The sequence below is a fragment of the Chiloscyllium plagiosum genome, unplaced genomic scaffold (assembly GCF_037043375.1).
Source record: "Chiloscyllium plagiosum isolate Xiang-an unplaced genomic scaffold, Cpla_swu_hap1 HiC_scaffold_2, whole genome shotgun sequence".
NCBI classification, from domain to species: Eukaryota; Metazoa; Chordata; class Chondrichthyes; order Orectolobiformes; family Hemiscylliidae; genus Chiloscyllium; species Chiloscyllium plagiosum.
Window position 1 is genome coordinate 34,189,118 of NW_028270140.1, and position 21,715 is coordinate 34,210,832.

Here is a 21,715-nt window from a genome sequence, read left to right on the forward strand (position 1 = left end):
ATACTTGTTCTTCAGCTTGATCTCCTGCACTCCTCCAATTCTAGCGTCTTGTGCATCCCTGCTTTTCATTGATCTACCTTTAACAACCAGGAAAGGGAATTTCTAAAATGTTCTAAAATACTCCTGTTTCCTTTAAGGCACTCCTCTAAAACCTACTACTTTAACTAAACCTTTAGTCACATGATCTCTATGATCTGTTAATGTGGTGTCAAATTCTGTTTGATAGCGAAGTGTTGCGGGGCCTCTTTGTTACTTTAAAGATGCTGTATAAATGCAAATTGTTGCAGTTACTTAGCAGTTATTTGGAATTGAGGTAGCAGTTCCAAATTCTGTTGATCTGTTCATTATTCAGCTTATTCAGATATGAATGGTTACCTTTTAAGAATTGTATTGGTCCAACAACAGACTCTATTATAACCTACAGTATTAGATGTTTTAATCCATAGATCAGCTGATGTACCAACTGGGCTTCAGTCTTAATCTCATTCAATTTTATTGGAGTGCTGTCCTAATTTCCATCATCATGTGGTTATCTCTGTGAAGGAACAAGAAATAAATGAACTGCCGCTGGTCAATCTGAAGTACTGTTGCTGTATCATTTACCACTGTACACATATTTTTAAAACTGACTTTTTCTTTCATCCAGACAGTAGAACTGCAGAGTCCTAAACCTATCATTGATGCCTATGTTCTTTTGAATTTGGGTGATTCAGTGACAACTGATCATATCTCTCCAGCGGGGAATATTGCCAGAAACAGCCCAGCGGCACGGTATTTAACTGATCGAGGGTGAGCATAATTCTTAATGAGTTTATTAATATTCCTACTTATACCCTGTCCTTTTCCAAATTCACTGCAAATGACTTGTATAGAAACACAAATGTCTAGCTTGCGTTCTGATATATAAGGGTAGATGAATAGGAAGGGTTTGGAGGGGTATGGGCCGGGTGCTGGCAGGTGGGACTAGATTGGGTTGGGATATCTGGTCGGCATGGACGGTTTGGACCGAAGGGTTTGTTTCCATGCTGTACATCTCTATGACTATATAACTATTGCATTTTAAAGTTATTTTTGCAAAGAATAAAGCTTCTTCATGTAAAGTTAAGTATTGCCCTTCTTCTCTAAGTGAATATATACTTACCGTACGGGGTGCAGTGATGTTTCACACCTTTCTAGAATAGTGTGTTGCCCAATGAGGAGAGATTCTTTCTCCAAGCTTCTCTCCTACTGTACAGCCAATCTTAAGTGTGTCATGCTAAAACAGTATTATGACAGTGAAGCTGGTCAACCACTAAGTTGTATTCAAGATAGTAAAGATGGAAAATGGTGATAAGTTAAAGGGTCGGAAGAGGCATCAGAAATCAAAAGTTCTCAGATTGAACTCTCAGTAATGAGATTAGCTAATGCAGAGATGTTAATGGAATGGAAGATTACACCATTTTACAAAGAGGTCTCAGGGTGACGTAGCCAAGCTGTTTAAGAGGGATGAACCAATGTACATAGACCAGCATGTTTGTCTTTAGCTGTGCATGACACTTTGGGAAATGCTACACCAAGTCACACTTACTGACTCAAACACTGCGCCGGTGAGAGCAGCTTTTAGAAGAATGTGAGAAGACCTGATGGAAATGTATAAAATTCTGAGAAAGCTTAGCAAGTGTGTTTTGCCAAGCTGGAGATTCTAGTATTAGGGATTCTTAGTGTCAGGACAGGGGATCAGCCATTTAGTTCGAAGTTGGCAAGAAACGTCTTCACATAATGGATTTTGAATCTTTGCGTTTTCTAACATAGAGCTGTGGACGTTCATTTGATGAATATATTATTTTTTCAGATTTTTGAATACCAAGGAAGTCTGAATAGAAGGATAAGACAGGAAAGTATAGTTAAGATAGATGATCAGCCATGATCATAGTGAATGGTGAAGTTAATTCATGGGGCCATTGGGCCTCTGTTGTGGCTATTTCTTTTGCAGTACTATTCCATGGATGAACATGTAAGGGAAAATATGGACCCTAGGCCAAAGAAGGAATATTAAGAGAGGAACATAAGTTTTGATTAAAGAGTTATATTTTAAAGGAGGTTGGAGATAGATCCGTGTTTGGGAGGAAATTTCAAATCATCAAGCCCAGGTACCTGTAAGCAAAATCATCAGCAATGGGGAGAATGGTGTAGTCAGGATTTACAAAAGGACCAAAATAAATGTGAGATGAGGTGTAGTTAGTAAGGAAGTTGGAAATCATGAAATATCAAGTTTGTGGTGGAATTTTAACATGAAAATGTGTATTCTAAGCTTGTGATGTTTTGTCCCAGAAGCCAATGTGGATAATTAAGGACAAAGGTAATAGAGTGAGCAGTATCCTGTGGGATAAATAGAGGCATTTGAGGTTTGAATGAACTGAAGCAAGTAGAAGTTGGGATATTGTCCAAGAGAATATTATATCATCCAAGCTTAGAGATAACAGAACAGTAAATGTATGGAAAGACCTAAAGGTGGTGATGTCAGTCTTTCCAAAATTTAACTAGAAGAAATTTAAGCTCCTGCAAGACTGCAAGTCACACATGTGAAGTGGAATTTTTCTGAGAGGTGACGAGAGAACTGGGTGTCATCAGCATATATATATATAATATAGATGACCCCATTGGGCAGAAAATTACAAGGGGAAACACTTGTAGGAAAAAATGACCTGCCTATTCCTGCCTGACTACCCATGCCTATCATTTTATGATATAGGCTGCATAATATTGGAGTTGATTAAGGTTTTAACAAGCTGAATTGACTCCTAATTAATGTTTACACATTGGGTTGGCAATCGAGTTTGGAGCCCACCCATCTTGTGTCATACTTGGGTAAGCCTGGATGAGCAGGAAGTTGGTGGACTAGCCACTTGACCTGTTTTACATACTCCCATATTGAAATCACACCTACAATATCCAACCCTTTGTCTCTGAACGATGTTATCAAAGTGCAGGCTGCAGATGAGCAAACAGAAGGACCATGATATGTTGTGGACTCTTGAGGTTGTGATGAATGAGGTGAGATGACATTGCAATGTTTCTGGCCTTTTACAGTAGAGGAGAGGCAGGTGACAGTCTTGTGATGAAGTGGCAGAGTTCCAAACTCTGAGCCAGGAGGCCTGTCTTCAAGTCTCATCTGCTCCAGAGGCGTGTAATAATAATTTTTGAACAGGTTGACAAGAAAATATTGCCCTGCCTTGGAGCCAGAAACTCTAGGATGAAGTCCAATCTAAGGATGATGTAAGCTACATTTATAATGCAGCCAAACTGGTTGAGAATCAATTTATAAAGCCTTCTATTGTAGAATTTTGTAGTATAGAAGGAAACCATTTGGCCCACTGTGTCTGTACTGGCTGCTGAAAGAACTACCCAGCTCGTGCCATTCTCCAGCCCTGTCTCTGCAGCCCCTCAAACCTTTACTTTCAAATATATGTCCACCTCTCTTTTGAAGCCTCCAATGGAATCCACCCCCACTACTCTACCCAGGTAGCGCATTCCAAATCTTAACAATTTTGAGTAAAGAAGGTTCTTCTCATCTCGCTCCTAGCTGTCTTACTGATAGTCTTGAAATTGTGACCCCTACTTACTGAAACAGCAACTAGTGAAATCAGAATATGTTTCTTTAGTCTGTCAAAATTATTCATAATTTTGAACACCCCAATAAGGCCATCTCCTAATATGCTCTGCTCCAGGGAGAATAAGGAGAAAGTGAGGACTGCAGATGCTGGAGATCAGAGCTGAAAAATTTGTTGCTGGAAAAGCGCAGCAGGTCAGGCAGCATCCAAGGAGCAGGAGAATCGATGCTTCAGGAAACTAAAGAAGGGCTTATGCCCGAAACGTCGATTCTCCTGCTCCTTGGATGCTCCCTACCTGCTGCGCTTTTCCAGCAACACAATTTCTCTCAATCCTTTCTTGTATCTTGGGATAGGCGATGGCCAAGACTATTAATCAAGAGTTCCAAGTAATGATCTGGGGCCCTGGGTTCAAATCCTACATTGGTAGACATTGAATTCAAATTCCACAATGATCTGGAAATAAGATTGTAATGATAACTATGAAACTATTGGTGATCATAAGTGAAAACCCATCTGATTCACTAATGTCCTTCGGGGAAGCACAAATCTGCTGTCCTTCCTGGTCTGGCCCACATTTGACCCTTGGACCCACAGCAATGTGGTTGGTTGACTGTTAACTCCCCTGGGCAATTAGGGATGGGAATAAGTTCTGGACCAGCTAGTGACACATGGATCCATGAATGAATAAAAAAGAATCCCTCATTCCTGGTATCATTCTAGTAAATCTCCTTTGTGCTCTCTCCAGGGCTTGAACAACTTTCCTAAAAATACCTGTTTGAATAAGCGTAGCCACCAACTGAGAATTACGCATTTGTATCTCAAGGTCACTGCTTCTCTACTCCCCTCAATGTTGTACCATTGAGCCTGTATTGTTTCTCCCTGTTTCTTCTACCAAAATGCATTACCTATTATTTCTCTGCATTGAAATATCACCTGTCTGCCCATTTGGCCAACTTGTCAATTCTGTCTGAAGTCACTTAGTGTCATCTTCACAATTCAGTACTCCTCCTTGCTTAGTGTTTGTAAATTTAGAAAATTTGCCCTCAATACTCATCTTCAAATTGTTTATGTAAATTGGAAAAAGCAAGGTGAGGGGTCCCAGCACCTAACCCTGGGAACTTTCAATTCATCTCTGGCCTGAGAAATGCCCACCTACTCTCTGTTTCTTATCTTCTAACAAGCCAACTTCTAATCCATGCAGACAAGGAACCATCAATCCCAAATATTTCTAATTTGCTAACTAACCTGCCATGTGGCACCATATCAAATGCTTTCTGGAAGTCCAAATATACATCGTCCACAGCACCACCCTTATCCATTGCTTGTGCCATCTTGTCAAAGTACTCACTTTCATTTTCTCAGGCATGACCTGCCTTTAACAAAGCCATGTTGACCATCTTCTATTAACCTATTTTTTTTTATATGTATATTTAGCTTGCCCTATATTATGGCAGTTTACCCACTATTGGTGTCAAGCTGACAGTTTTGTAGTTTTGTGGGTTATCCTTTGTCTCTTTCTTAAACAATGGCATCACATTTGCAATCCTTCAGTCCCTTGGAACTAAGCCTGTGTTCAAAGAAGACCAGAAAATTTCTGTTAATGGCTTAGCGATTTGCATCCATTACACGTTTCATCCCTACCGGGCCTGGCAGCTTCTCTATCTGGAGTGCTGCCAGCCTTTTTACCACTTCTTTACCTATCACTGTACTGTTCAGTTGTTCAATACTCACTTTTAGTAGGTATACTCAATACTCACTATCTTCTAATTTGGTAAAGGCAGGAGCAAAGTAAACATTTAGTACCTGTACCATACCCTTTGTTTCAATAAGCAGGTTACCCTGCTTGGTTGGAAATGGAGGACTAGTTTGCAAGGACTCGGGTGCCTTATGATTTCTTTTATAGTGGGGGTAGTGGGTGATTATGATTTTAAAAGGGAAAGGAACTTTTTGTGGAGTGAACTATTTGAGGTCAGGAGGAAAGCTGGCTGGTCAGCAGTCTATGGAGAATGGTGTCAAGGGACTAGAGTTAGGTCTCGGTGATCATATGGGCTTGGAGAGGACATGGTAAGAGATAAGAAAGATACTCAGAGAAACAGGGGATTCGGACATTGTTTAACATGAGTGTTTCGGGAGGAATGGTTGGGCAGGAATGAAGAAGAATAGCAGAGGCAACTGAATGGTTATTCATTATCTTAGTGAGAAGGAGTTCTGAGTTTATTGGACTTGTAATTCAAAGTGTGGGTGAAGATGGTAAGGGGAATAGGCAGATGCAGAAGAACAGGAAAAACAGTTTATCTTTCCTTTCCAAAATGATTCTGGGGAATGCTTGATTTTGGCAGAGAAGCATGATGTTAAATAACTTTTGAAATGTTTAAACTAGTTAAACCCCTTCTATTAATTTTTAAAATTCCTTTTAGTTTAACTCCTCGACAGTTCAACTCTTACGGATCCCGTCGAGGAAATGATGCAGTAATGGCAAGAGGAACATTCGCAAACATTCGGTTGCTCAATAAATTCCTCAACAAGCAGGGACCGCAGACTATTCACTTTCCCAGTGGAGAAATAGTAAGTGAGAAATCACAAAGTTCTCATATACGGAGTCCAGTGGGCTGGCACACATGAGAGTATCAGGTTGTACTATGGCTTTCTACTTGCTGAGTTGTGTTTTCAACGAGGTTGTTGTGAAAAGTCAAGCAGAGAAGATCAGATTTTTATTTGAAACGTAAAAGTAACCAGAAATATTACTTTGGTAGTGGTAATTGGCAATGGCTCTTCACTGTATTGAACAGTCTGTCAGTAATCCTTTTGAACTTTTCTCTCTTGATGATACAGTGTAGTTTTCCTCCTTTACAGTTTTTTATTCACTTGTGGAATGTGGGCATTGTTGGCTGGGCCAGCATTTATTGCTTGTCCCTAGTTGCCCTTGAGAGGGTGCTGGTGAGCTGCCTTCTTGAACTGCTGTATTCAATGTGATGCTAGCAATTCCCTTATGGAGGGAATTCCAGCATTTTGACCCAGTGACAGTGAATGAAAAGCAATATATTTCCAAGTCAGGATGGTGAGTGGCTTGGAGGGGACACACAAGTGGTGATCTTTGCATATATCTGATGGCTTTGTTTTTCTAGATGGTAGTGGTTGAGAGTTTGGGAGGTGCTGTGTTAAGGATTAGATTAGATTACATTACAGTGTAGAAACAGGCCCTTCGGCCCAACAAGTCCACACCGACCCGCCGAAGCGAAACCCACCCATACCCCTACATTTACCCCTTACCTAACACTACGGGCAATTTAGCATGGCCAATTCACCTGACCCTGCACATCTTTTGGACTGTGGGAGGAAACCGGAGCACCCGGAGGAAACCCACGCAGACACGGAGAGAACGTGCAAACTCCACACAGTCAGTCGCCTGAGGCGGGAATTGAACCCGGGTCTCAGGCGCTGTGAGGCAGCAGTGCTAACCACTGTGCCACCGTGCCGCCCACTAATCTTTGGTGAATTTCTGCATTGCATCTTGTAAACAGTATATGCTTCTGAGTATTGGTGGCGGAGGAAGTGGATGTTTGTTGACATGGTGTCAACCAAGTGGGCTGCTTTGTCCTGGATAGTTTCAAGCTTCTTGTGTTGTTGGAGCTGCACCCATCCAGACAAGTGAAGAGTATTTCATTACACTTCTGACCTGGGCTCTGTAGTTGGTAGACATGCTTTGGGGAGTCAGGAGGTGAGTTACTTGCTGCAGTGCTGGTCATTCTACTATAACATACGTTTCGTCAACGCAAACTCGCTGTAACATGATTGACGAATTGGGGATGCTGTTTCTAAAACGCAAACTTTTAAAATGTGTGTTGGCTGTAACATGATTATATTGCCAACACTTCAAACACTGTTTCTAAAGCGTGATTTTTCTATAAAGCAGGGTTGCACAAGAACCAACCATCACATTATAGAAAAACTGACAGTATTACTAGTCTCTGACTTGTGGCTATAACTATTGTGCTTATATAGTGAATCCAATTGAGTTTCTGGTCAGTGATAAATGTCAGGATGTTGATAATGGTGGGGGGTTCAATGACGGTAACACCATTGAATGTCAAGGGCTGGTGGTTAATTGTCTGTTGTGGCAGATGGTTGTAACTTGGCAATTGTGTGGCATGAATGTTACTTACCAACTGTCAGCCCAGGCCTAGGTATTGTCCAGATCTTGTTGCATTTGAACATGGATTGCTTCAGTATCTGAGGAGTCATGAATGTGGCTGAACTTTGTACAATCATAAGTATGCATCCCCATTTCTGACCAAATCATTAATAAAGCAGCTGAAAATGGTTGGGCCAAAGATAATACCCAGAAGAATTCCTGCACAAATATCTTGGAGCTGAGATGACTGACCTCTTAATAACAACTTCCTATGTACCAGATATGACTCCAACCAACTGAGAGTTTGCCCCCTGATTCCAGTTTTGTTATGGCTCCTTGATGCCACATCCAGTCAAATGTGGCCTTGATATTGAAAGCTGTCACTCTTACCTCACCTCACCTCTGGAATTCACTGGTTTTGTTCATGTTTGAACCAAGGCTGTAATGAGGTCAGGAGCTGAGTGACGCTGACGGAATCCAAACTAGGCATCACTGAGTAGGTTCAGCTTGATAGCACAGTTGATGACATCTTCCGTAACTTCAAACGTAAAATCAATAACAAATATCAGTATAATAAAAAGAAAGAGACACAAATTACAATACAACTACTATCCACTAATACTAACCTATCCTATAATACAAAGCAAACCCTAACACTGTGCAAAGCAACACCAAAAAAAAAGCAAAAAAACCTACAAAATACAGAACAGCTATGCTCGGCGCAAAGCTCCCAAACAAAGGAATGGGAGCATTGTATATATACATACCCGTATTAACTCAGGAGACCCCCTCCAGGGCCCAGGGCTTGACAAATTTAATCATCCTTTAAACAAATGCCCTAGTTAAGATAACTGACAAATCTATATCCAAATAACTCAACTAGGGCTGCCATGTCTCATAAAAATTGTCTGTAGTGTGGTGCGCCATGTTTGGAAAAAAGTCCAAGGAAATGTGCTCCATAATTAATTTCTGCTATCCCAGCAAACCCAGCAGGTTCTCAGACACCACTTTCATCAGAATATTCTTCCGTGCACAGTATGCAAGAATATTAAATAGCTTCTTCCCATGCCCATCTAAAGATGGTAAATTCAGTAGACCTAAGAGGAGAGATATCGGGTCTACTTTAACTTCGGTCCTCAATACCCTCCCTATCTCTCCCTCCACAGTGCTCCAATAAACACTGAGCCTATGGCATGTCCAGAAGCAATGGGTAAGAGTACCTATACTTATTTTACATTTGGAGCACACTGAAGATGCCCCTTTTTTAAACTTTGCCAGAAGGTCTGGTGCCAGATGACACCTGTGCAGAACTTTTAACTGTGTAGTGCATGTCCTATTATAGATTGAGATCTTTCGAGTATTCTCCCATGTTTCAGAAGAGATCTCCACTCCCAGCTCTTGTTCCCAGACCCTCATAACCGCTTAATATCCTGCCAGGCCTTGCTAGCCAGGAGGCGATAGAGGGCACTAACCGAAAGGGTGCTTGTGGAACATAGCAACAACCTCTCTGTATTATTGGGCTTTTGGGCTTAGTGAGAAGCGTAGTCGTCTTCTGGTTGAAATCCCTAACCTGAAAAAAAACGGAAAAGATCTGTGCCGGGCAACCTGTATTTGTGGCTCAGTCGCTCAAAAGACATCATAACCTCCCCCTCAAACAAGTCTCCCAAACTAGAAACTCCTCTCGCTGCCCATAGTTTGAACCCTGAGTCCATCATCCCTGGTCAGAACTCTGGCATGTCAACTATAGGTGTAATTTGTGAAGTCTTGGATAACCAACTCTCACTCTGACGCATTGCCCTCCATGCCTTGACTGTACTAACGACAATGGGGTTCCGGCAATGGTCCATAACTGTCCTCATCTTATCCATGAGGAACGGGTTAATAAGAGGGCACTTTGCCTGGGAAGCCTCGATATCCAGCCATATTGAGTTTACATCGTTACCAACCCAATCACAGATAAAGGACAGCAGGGAACTCAAGTGATACCTTCTGATGTCTGGGAAATCAACTCCCCTCTCTCCATGAGGCAACTGCAATTTAGTAAGTTTGAGGGGCCGCACACGATGCCAGACAAAGGAACCAAACAACCTCATAAGCTTCCGCAGCGTTGACCTAGGAAACATTATAGGGAGCATACGCATGGGATAAAGCAAACGAGGAAGAATGTTCATCTTAATGAGAGATATTCATCCCAGCCATGAAATTGGAAGAGCGTCCCATCTCTGGAGATCTCTCCTAATATTGTCAAGCAAGTGAGCAAAGTTAGTCCGAAATAACAGATCAAACTTGGGGGTAATAAAAATGCCTAGGTATCGGAACCCTACGCGTGACCACTTAAAGGGAACTTAGGGCCACCTTCAACTCCTGGTACATCCTTAAGGTTCCCCAAAGGTGTAGCTGCCGATTTTGCAAAGTTAATCTTATATCCTGAAATAGCCCCAAATGAATTGATACATTGTATCAAATGGGGTACGGAGGTCATTGGGTTCAATAAAAACAGAAGGACATCATCCGCATACAGTGTAATCTTGTGTGTCCTCGATCCCACTTCCGGAGTGGTTATGTGGATGTTCTAACGAATGGCTTCTGCCAGCGACTCTTATCACCAACTTAAACAACAGTGAGAGAGGGCAGCCTTGCCGACTACCCCTACCAATCGTAAAATTCCCAGACTTCACCCCGTTGGTGATGACCGTGGCCAGAGGGTGGCGATATAAAACCTCCACCCACCTAGCAGACTCCACCAACCCAAACTGTTCTAAGACATAAAAAAGATACGGCCATTCCATCCTGTCAAGTGCTTTCTCTGCATCTAAGGAAATCACCAACCCCTGACTCGATCGTTGCTGACAAACTTGGATCATATTCAGCAGCCATCTAATATTATTAGAGGACCTACAGCCCCTTATAAAACCTGTCTGGTCCTCTTTGACAATATGGGACAACACTTTCTCCAATCTCAGTGCCAGGATCTTAGACAGAATCTTGAAATCTGAATTTACTAGAGAGATGGGCCTGTATGAGGCACAATCCTCAGGAACCTTCCCCTTCTACGAGTTATGGAAATATTAGCTTCTGTCAAAGATGGTGGTAAGCATTCAAGCATAGAGGAGTGATTGTACATCTCCAACATCGGCCCTGACAGAATCCATAGAAACTCCTTATAAAACTCACCCGGAAGACCATCAGGGCCAGGCGTTTTCCCACTCTGAAGTTGCCTAGCTGCCTCCTGGATTTCCTGAACTGTCAAGGGGACATTAAGGAGGGAGGCCTGTTCCAAGGTTACCCTTGGGAGCTCCAGATTCTTAAAAAAAAAAGGTATCTCAATTTTAGCCGTCCTGTTCTCACAACTTTCAGACCGATACAATTCAGAGTAAAAGGTCTGAAAAGCCTCATTAATCTTTTTAGCATTGTATGTAAGGACTCTGGCACTGTCTCGGATTGCAGTAATGGATTGGGGAGCACGCTTTTTCCTAGTCAGATACGCCAAATACTCCCCTGGCCTATCCCCATATTCGAACAGCCTTTGTCGAGCAAAAGCAAGTTCGTTCTTTGTGTTTTGTGTCAGTATTGAATTCAAGGCAGTCTGAAGGGGAGTGATCCGCTGTAGCTTAGTCACCGAAGGCCACGCAAAATCCAGCCACGCTGCCTCGGTGGCTTTCAACCGCGTCTCAATTAGGCACTGCTGTTCCTCCTCCTGTCGTTTCCGGCTTGCCATGTAAGAAAAAGCTAATCCCCTAGCAAAGGCCTTAATAGTCTCCCATAGCATAGATGGACTACTAGCCGTGCCTGAGTTGATAGTCAAGAATTCCTGAAACTCCTTCAAAACGTATTCCACAAATTTGGAATTCTTAAGGAGAAAAGGGTTCAAACGCCAGTGCTGCAAACCTAGCCCCTCACTCTTGGCCTTAACCTCCAAATACACTGCTGCGTGATCAGAGATAGCTATATCCCAATCTAACAAACCATAATCAAATCCAGAAGGGCCGAGGGAGCCAGAAAGAGGTCAATCCTCGTGTGACATATATGTGGGTTAGAGAAAAAGGTGAAGACCCTGCCGGTAGGGTGAAGACATCACCAAATATCCACCCAGCCCCAACTCGTTGCATAAGTCAACCATCTGCTTGGCCTGTGAAGAAATAGTTGGGTGCCCACAAGGCATCCTGTCCACTGTCTGATCCAAAAGACAATTAAAATCCCTCCCCTATAATAATGTGCCATGTTCCAAAAGCACTAATCAAAAATTTGAGGGGATGCGTGGAGGACAGTAGACACTTAAAATGCCATATTCCTCCCCATGTATCAGGGCTTTAAGTATCACAAACAGTCCCTGCTCATCTTTCACCTGCTCTAATAATGTGAAGGGAAGATTTTTCTGGATAAGTACCGCCACTCCCCTACAGGATGAAAAGAATACCCGGTCATAACACCCCTGTTGTAATTTCAGGTGTTCCCCATCATCAAGATGGGTTTCCTACAACAAAGCAATATCAACCATTTCCCTCTTAAGGCTAGAAAGCACTTTTTTTCCTTTTAACAGGTGAATTACTTCCTTTAATTTTCCAGGTGTACCATTTAATAAGACACTTAGCCATATCCCCTTTCAGAGACCCTTGAACCCCTTGGAGGGAGAACCCTACTTACAAAGCGCCAAGCACAAGTAAATAAAGACTCATAGATTCGAAGAGCTATATATACAAAAACTACTCTATCATAACTATAAACAACTATTACTACCAGAAAAAAACAACTATAAAATCTTGAATGGAAGACTCTTCCCCCTGCCCATAGGGGGCACTCACCCTACCCATCCCCTCCTTCACAGCTCCTTCAAACCCAGACTGTGCCCCAGCCTTAGGCCAGAGAGAAAAAAAAGATGATCCTTAAATCAACAGAAAAAAGACAAAGTCAGGATGAGCACTCCATCCATCCCTGGCTTCATGTCACCCCTACCTGTGACTAAAAGAACAAACAAAAAAAAGGGGAGAGACAACAAAGAACATCCACAAAATTTCCCATCAGAAAATCCAGTTCCTTTTAAAAAAAAGGAACAGCTTATTCCAAGGTCTTTTCCCCCCTTTCCAAAAAGGAAATTATAAGGGAGAAAGAAAGGAATTTTAAGAAAAGGAAGGGAAAACATGGGGAAAGATAGAAAAGAGAACAAATATTAACCGTATTCTTCAGGCCTATCCGTTATTTTAAAGTGTCTACAACGTTTTTAGCTTTATCCGCTGAGTCAAATGTATAAACTGAGTCCTCGTGGCTGAAATGAAGTACTGCGGGGTATCTCATGGAGTACTGGATGCCCAGGTTCCTCAGCCTCTTTTTAACTTCATCGAATTACAGCTGCAGAGAAATCCTGGAAAAACATGATTCTTGACCCCTTGTACAGCAGTGCCTGCGGATCTTTTCCCAGGGATCTGGAAGCTTCTATGACTTTTTGCTTGTCCTAGGACCGAGCGGGGGTGCTTCACCGGCCCTGACCTGTGCACTGTAACCCGATATGCCCTTTCAATCTGTAGCCTGCTGGACTTGATGTGAAGGCCCAAAAACTTCGGCAGCCAGTTTTCAAAGAAACTGGCTGCTCACCTTCCTCACCTTCAGGGAGCCCAAAAATTAGAAGATTTATCCAATCAAGGTCGTCGATATGGTCTTACGAGGCCTGTGCTTCTTGCTCCAGCACCTGGATTCGAATGGATGAGGACTCCGTTGCAGCTTCCAAGGCCTTCGTTCAACCCTCCACCTCCTCCAGCCTTTCCCCAAGGCCCTGGATCTCCTGCTCGTGCTTCTGCAGGATGGATGCGATAGGTTGAACCTGGGCACGAACCTCCCCACGGGTCTCCTCAATTGCAGCCCCAACTTTCGAGGTAAGTCTCTCCATCGGCGCAGCCAATTCCTGAGAGTCTGTCAGGTCTCTGGGGGGATCAGGAGAGGCTGCTGCTGCTGCAGTCTCTGGTGTTGTAGGTGCTGCAGGGGAGTGTCCTCCCTGCTGCTGTTTGCTCGCTCCTTTTCCCTTTGGCATCCTTCCCACTCCCAAATATTAACAAATATGTGATCTGTAAGGTTTTAAACTAATAATTCCACCACATAAGTTGGCCAGGGATGGCAAAAAACATCAATGTGCCTTGGCTGTTAGGCAGAGCTGTCCATAGCAGTTCTACAGAATCGCCGCCATCTTGTCGAGTCCCCTTCCGTAACTTTTTGCTTAAAACTGAATATTGGAGAGTCGACTGGGGTGATAATTGACTGGGTTGGATTTCTCCTGCTTATGTGTACAGGGACATACCTGGGCGATTTTCCATGTTGTCAAGTAGGTGCCAATGTTGTAACTGTCCTGGAACAGCTTGGCTAGTGGAGTGGCAAGTCCTGGTGCATAAGTCTTCAGAACTGTTGCAGCAATGCTGTCAGGGCCCAAAGCCTTTGCAGGTTCCAACGCGTCCACCCATTCCTTGATATCACATGAAGCAAATCGAATTTGCTAAAGACTAGTATGCATGAAGCTGGGGGCCATTGGAGAAGGCCAAGATGAATCATCAACTTCTGGCTGAAAATTCCAGTAAATGCTTCAGCCTTTCCTTGACACCGATGTGCTGGCCTATTCTATCATTGAAGATGTGGACCTGCCACCTCCATTAAGTTTAATTCTCCACCACTATTCTTGACTGGATGTGGCAGGACTGTCAAGCTTCGATCTGATCCATTGGTTGTGGGATTGCTTAGCCCTGTCTGTCACTTACTGTTTATGCTGTTTGACATGCAGGTTATCCAGTACTGTAGCTTCACTTGGTTATAGAATCCCTACAGTTTGGAAACAGGCCCTTCGGCCCAACAGGTCCATCCAGACCCATTCCCGTACAGTTTCCCAGACTAATGCACCTAACCTACACATCCCTGACATCTCATTTTTAGGTATGCCTGGTGCTGCTCCTGGCATGCCCTCCTGCACTCCCACAGCAGTTCTACAGAATCGCCGCCATCTTGCCGAGTCCGAGTGATGGTTGAGTAGGGGTTAACCTGATGGCATGAGATTTCATGGGGTCTGGAGTCAATGTTAAGAACTCCCAGGGCAACACTCCTTACTTTATATCACTGTGCTGCTACCTCTGCTGGTGGGGCAGGGCGTATCCAGGGATGACAAAGGTGGTGTCTGGGACATTGTCTATAAGGTATGTTTCCATGAGTATGACTAGTTGCTTGACTAGTCTGTGAGGTAGTTCTCCCAATTTTGGTGGTAGCCCTCAGATGTTAATAAGGAGGACTTCAATGGGACTGTTTCTGCTGATGTCATTTCTGGTGCCAAGGTCAATGCCAAGTGATCCATCTGATTCATTTCCTTGTTGAGAATTTGTAGCAATTGATACAGCTGAGTGGCTTGCCAGGCTATTACAGAGGGTAGTTGATAGGCAACCACATTGCCATGGGTCTGGAGTACATGTAGGCCAGACCAGTTGAGGATGGTAGATTTTTTTTTCCCCCTAAGGTGAGAAAAAAAATATTGCTTCAATGATAATTTTATTATCATTTGAATAGTAATAAAGCTAACCTGAAAAATACAGTTCATTGAACACTGTCCCGTTAACAGTCTGAGTGATATCGCACGTATTTGGGAAGAAAATGTTGGGTGGGGTGGCATGGTAGCACAGTGGTACGTCACAGCACCAGGAGCAGGGTTCACTTCCAGCCTTGGACAACTGTACAGAGTTTGCACGCTTTGTTCTCCGTATGTCTGTGTGGGTATCGTCTGGGTGCTTTGGTTTCCTCCCATTGTTTAAGAATGTACCGGTTAGGTGGTTTGGCCATGCTGAATTGCTCCGCAGTGTCCAGAGATGTGCAGGCTAGGTGCATTAGCCAAGTTAAATGTGGTGTTATGGGGATAGTGTGAGGATGGATCTGGGTGCGATGTTCTTCAGAGGGTCGGTGCAGACTTGATGGGCTAAATGGTCTCTTTTGCAAAGTAGGATTCTATGGTGCAATGAAAACTGACCTTTTCCTTCAACACATTACGGTTCCATCACATGTTCTAATCAGGAAAGATGTGATTTAATGTTTTTAAGTTCGACTCTTTAGAATTTGATGAATTTAGTGTAATTTGGTACAGGATCAAGTTTTAAATTCAAAACAAAATTCTAAAATGCATGCATTTTTCCACTGTTGGCAGCTGGATGTGTATGATGCTGCAGACCGCTATCAACAACATGCTCATCCTCTGATTATTTTGGCTGGTAAGGAGTATGGATCAGGGAGCTCAAGAGACTGGGCAGCAAAGGGTCCCTATTTGCAGGTAAGTTGTATGCCTCTGGCAAATATGTACAAGTTTCCTGATTGCATCCATGACTTAAAAAGTAATCGAACTTCTGGTAATATGGGCATATGTAGAATGATACAGCATAAATGGAATCCATCAGCACAATATACCTTGTTAGCTGTTTGAACGAGCTATCCAATCAGACCTGTCATTTGAATCTTTCCTAATAGATGAGCAAATGTTTCATTTTAAGTATTTATCTAGTTCTATTTTGAAAACTATTGAGTCTGCCTTCAGTGCCCATTAGGGCAGTGCATTCAAGATGGACTTCTGTCAAACTGCAGAACTTAATAGCCCATAAATTGTAGGACAAGAAACCAGCCATTCAGCCTCCCGATTTTCCTCTGCCATTGACTGATTTGATAATCCTCAACTCGACTTTTCTGCTTTTTCCCTATAAACCTTGATTCTGTTACTTATTACAGATCTCTCTCTCTATCTCAGTCCAAAGATATACAGGTTAGGTGGATTAACCAAAGGAAATGCAGTGTTATGGGTCGAGCGTAGAGGTTGGGGTTAGCTGGGTCTAGGGTGTCATGATCTTAAGAGGGTCAGTGTAGACTTGATGGGCTGAATGGCCTCTTTCCACACTGTGGAGATTCTATGATTAAATACACTTAATGACTCTGCCTCAACAGCCCTTTGCAGTAAATGATTCCACAGCTTCACTACTCTGAGAGAGAATAAATTCCTTCTCTACTCATTTTAAATGTGTAACCTCTTATTCTGAGATAATGCCCTCTTGTTTTAGACACTGTTGCACAAGGGAAAACATCCTTTCCTCATCTACTCTGTGAAATCCTCTGTTATGACACTGGGTAAACCCTTCTGCCAAGTTAAATCAGACACACAGAAAGATTAACCTCGCCTTGTAATCTGTTAAAGTATGAGTGACAGGGAACTTCCCAAATTCCACTATTTAAAGAAAAAATTAACAATTTATTCTTTAACTCAAAAAGAGAACATTAAACAACAACTATCTACACTGTAAACCTCCTTTGTCTTGATGATTTATCTACCTCCCACTCTATAACAATATACTGATCCGATATAGCCCCTATAAAGTGTACAAAAAAAAATCAAGTTTCAAAGCCAGTCAGCTGTGTTGATCCTCCTCTGTATCTTCCTGGGTCGACTTCGGTATTTTGTTGCACAGACTTTTCATATGAGAAGGTACCTTTCAGAGAGCGGGCCTGCAGGCAATTTGTATGCAGTAGGTGCTCTTGGTCTCTCTGGCTAACTGTTCAAATGCCTGATTGTTATACCCCAAAAATCGGATTGGTTTGATGTTGTCAAAACAGTAAAATTCAAATTTGATTGGGTTTTAATATCGTGGGGCATAATTTAAACTGGCTAAATTCAAATTGTTGTGGCAACATAACAACCCAGCTCAGCTATTTGTTTCACAGCCACATGTTACATTTTTAAATTTTCCAGCACACTGTCTTGCTAGGTGCTTTCCAGCTTTCACTCTCTTAAAGGTACAGTACACGCCTACAACTTCATAACATGTCTAAGAATCTTGGATGTTGCAATAAGACTGCCTCTCATTCTTCTAAATTCCAATGAGCATATGCCTAACATGGTCAACCTGTCGACATAAGACAGTCCCTCCATTCCTGGTGTCAGCCTAGTGAACCTCCTCTAGATTGCCTCCAATGTAAATGTATCTTTCCTTAGAGCTTAAAGCTGTTTGTGGAATTCTCATTGTGTTCTCATTCATGCTGTGTACAGTTTTAGCAAATTTTCCTGTTTTTATACTCCACTCCCTTTGAATTATTAGAAAAATTAAATTTGCAACAGATTCTAAGATTGAAAATAGAAAATACTGGAAAGGACTCTGACTTGGGAAACACTACTAATTTTGTGTCTAAAAATACAATGCTGGAAATATTCAGGTCAGGTAGCAAATGGGGAGGCTGTGGGAAGGCTGTGGTCCTATGGTAATTTTGTAAGACTATCCTAAAAACTCAGTTAATGTTCTGGGGACCCAGGTTCATATCCTGCCTTGGCAGATGGTGGAATTTGAATTCAATAAAAAGAATCTGGAAATAAGAATCTACTAATCATCATGAAACCATTGTTGATTGTCGGAGAAAAAAAAACACCATTTGGTTCACTAGTGTCCTTCAGGGAAGGAAATCTGCTGTCCTTATCTAGTCTGACCTACATATGACTCCATACCCAGAACTGAGCCAGCAACACCCTCATCTGGTGAATGAATAAAAATAAATCTATTGGAAGCTAATGTTTCAAGTTGATAACCTTGCATCATATACTCTGGAGGAGGCAGAGGTTGTAGAGGGCAGTAAGGCTGCAAAAGATTCCAGATACCGGGAATGACGGAGTTATGAGGGGATTGAAAACAAGGATGTTAATTGTATTAGAGAACAACCTCCACTTGTTCAGTTTTGAACATGAAAACTTAGCAGCATAAAGTCAACTGCAATTGCAAATTGTAACATGCAGTCACCGAAATGGGAGCTGAAGACTAAGTAACAAGCAAACTTATCTTGAAGACAGTTCATTCTTGCAGCTCTTGACAAAGCACTTATGTGAGCAGCTTACTGCATTGTTCCTTGCATGTTTTGGTTCAAAAGGTCACTTTGATCATGTTTTTGGTGAAATAAGTAAATGGCTCATTGGGGTTAACGTGGGCTGATGTGGATTACATTTTGAGACCAACAAATTCCTATGATATCTAAATGGCTATCTAGATCTCAAGATGCAAGTGGTCTGAGGTGGGACAAAATGGTGCACATTATTTTGAACCAAAAGTAAGAATTTTTTAACAAAAATTAACCACCATTTCAATGGCACCAAATGTCTGCAGGGATTGTTTTTGAGCATTGTGGGGCTGTCACTTCAAAATGTTCACTGATCCCAATTTGTCTTTCACCGTCTTCAATATATTGATACAATATATTGGAAAAGGGAAGATTGGGAGAGGAGATAGTTAAAAGAGTTGTTTAGAAATAAATTTGTTCCAGCAAATGGCAAGTGAAAAAGCTGGACAGGCACTTGGTATTAATTTGCCCCTTATAAGGCTGATGGGGTTTTATACCAACATGCAAGAACTAATCTTACATATTTAGGCCTAGAATTTCTATTATGTGCAATTCGCCCAACATCTGCCAAAATAATGTTTCATAAAAATGAGAAATAGGAGCAAGAGTGTGTTATTTGATCTTATGAACCTGCTCCACCATAACTGATTTGATTGTGGCATAACACCTTTATCTACCCCTAAAGTGTTGAAAAATGAGGACCGTTAATGTACCATTTTTGGAACTCTAATATGTCCAGTTGAAATTTTACTGAGATTTTCTGTGCTGGTTTAAGAGAACTTGTTGGATGCTAGCCTGATCTTCTCCACTCAGCCTCCACAAAACAGGCCTCCAGTTGAAACTAATGCCAAAATTTGGTGATTAAGACCGTTCAAGGAGTTCTTAAAAAATCCTTTTTTTGGGGTCATAACATTACTCCGTCTTTTTAAAAGTCATGAAGTATGAATTGAAATGGTCCGTATACCAGTGTAACTAAATGTAACGTAAAATTTCTTACCATTTGACATAAAATCAGTTTACTCTCGGATGGTGTATTAAACAGTTGTTAAAATACATTTTTTTGCAATAAATCCATTTTTATCTGTTAATAAAAATGCATTAGGATACTACTCTTAAATACATTACAGAATTTTTTTTTACTATAAACAGAAGTTATTTTCTGTTGTGTTGCTCAGTACCGCTAGTTCATGAAAGATTGTGTGTATGCCAATGTGAGCCATTGAACCATAACCACACTTTAGGAAATTAATACAATTTGTGGTGTGGTAACCAATGGCATCCAAAGCAGAAACTTTGGCTGTATTTTTCCCTAAAAGGGTTGGAATGATTTGCTTTTACTACATTCTGTGCATCAATCAACTTGGCCAAAATTGTCCAATGTCAAGTTTTAGTTGGCTTTATGAGACTTAACTTGTGAGCTGCATTCTGTAAGTCAAAGGTACTGAATAACGCAATCATAATCTTCTTACCAGGGCATCAAAGCTGTCCTTGCTGAGAGCTATGAGCGCATTCACCGGAGTAATCTTGTGGGGATGGGGATAATTCCCTTGGAATATCTACTGGGACAGAATGCTGACAGCTTGGGACTTACAGGTCGTGAACGCTTTACTATCTCTATTCCGAACCAGATGAAGCCCAAGATGAATGTGGAGATTAAGGTGAATTCCTGACTATTATTGTCAAGTACGCTCACCATCAAAGCTCCCATGGTGTGGAGAGAAAACAGAGTTAATGTTTCAGGTCCAGTGATCCTTCAGAACTAAAGATGCTGGCAGACCTGCTGAGTTTTTCCAGCAATTGCTGTTTTTGTTTCTGATTTGCAGCATTCACTGGTCATTTGGATTTTTGATTTTTTTTTAAAAGAAGTGCGATTTGTTTTGGGCCAGAGATCTATTCCCTTTTATGATCCCTGCAGTTTGAACAGTATTTTGAAATACGTCCAGTGACTTAAACAGTTTTGCATAAACCAGGCAGGTGGACTGACTGCCCCTCCTCCTGGTACAGTTTTAGAATGCTGTTTTTATATTCCCCAGTCAGGTATATCACAGACTTGGCGTTTTATTCCTCCTTTTGTTTCTAACTGCTGGAAATTCACTGGTATAATAACAGCAGAGGATACCACTCAATCTACTTGCGTTTGCATTTTGACAGCGATAGCTGGAGCTATCCAATGAATCCTGGTTCCCTGCTCTTTTACAATAGTTTATAATTTATCTCTGTGTCTGGTTCCTATTTGAAAATTACTACTGAACTGCTACCATCACTGTTCAGGAAACCTTCCAAATTGCAAGAAGTTGTTGCATAAAAATTTTCCTCAATTTTTTTTTTTGGAAGTGACCATTTTATTTTAGAATGGCTGTACCACTGACACTGTCAGACCACCCACATTTGAAAGTATTTGAACAGAATTTTTTTTTATTTCCTAGCTTGACACTGGCAAGTCCTTCCAAGCTACCATGCGATTTGATACCGACGTAGAATTGGCCTACTTCCACCATGGTGGTATACTGAACTACATGATCCGAAAGATGATATCAAATTAGTTGGAGACTACGTTTTGTTTGTTGGTGGCGGTGGGGGAGTGGGTGAAGGAGGTGGTAAAGGTTCGATCATCTCGAAAAACGCACAAATTGAAAGCACTAGTTATCAGAAGTAAATGTTGATAATTGTTTTATTCCAGTTTAGTTGGAGCAATTCTGACTGGGTTTTGTAATTAGGTAAAAGATTTTTGTAATTCCCTTTCTAGAACTAATTTTTAACTACAATTCATTGAAATTACCTCTTCAAACATTTGCAAGTTATTATTTAGTCAGTTATAATAATGAAATCTATTTTTGAAACCTATACACTTGCAGTATCATTAAACATGATATTTGTGAAAACTTGTCAGCAGTCTACCATTTGTGTGTTTCACATTGTTTTTGCCAAAGTTACTGTTTTGATCGTTTTCAGCTTGTCTGTCTTTAAACTTGTTGAATGAAGCCTTAAATTACCAACTTTGTTTTAGTGGGGAAAAAGTTGGAGATTAAAGTTGTCAGATTACCATGCACATTTAAAAAAAAATTGTATTGAAGATCCGAGTATGGACTTCAGTCTGCATTATTTGGTTAACTCTTGGTGC

General features: G+C 41.6%; 1 protein-coding gene and 1 long non-coding RNA gene across 2 annotated transcripts in view; one reads left to right on the forward strand and one right to left on the reverse strand.

The window, feature by feature from the left end:
- Positions 1-21,480, forward strand: part of aco1 (aconitase 1, soluble) — a 78,357-nt gene extending 56,877 nt beyond the window's left edge. Inside the window, exons 17-21 of the mRNA XM_043716283.2 lie at positions 647-789; positions 6,008-6,155; positions 15,881-16,003; positions 20,067-20,252; positions 21,021-21,480. Coding sequence (XP_043572218.1) covers positions 647-789; positions 6,008-6,155; positions 15,881-16,003; positions 20,067-20,252; positions 21,021-21,137 — 717 coding nt within the window. The 3' untranslated portion in view covers positions 21,138-21,480. The remainder of the gene's footprint in view (positions 1-646; positions 790-6,007; positions 6,156-15,880; positions 16,004-20,066; positions 20,253-21,020) is intronic.
- Positions 88-15,291, reverse strand: LOC122562986 (uncharacterized). The gene is made up of 3 exons (XR_006315461.2): positions 13,321-15,291; positions 8,113-8,260; positions 88-535 (listed from the first exon to the last, which is right to left on the reverse strand). It is a non-coding gene; the product is annotated as an uncharacterized LOC122562986 (long non-coding RNA).
- Positions 21,481-21,715: the final 235 nt, after the last annotated feature.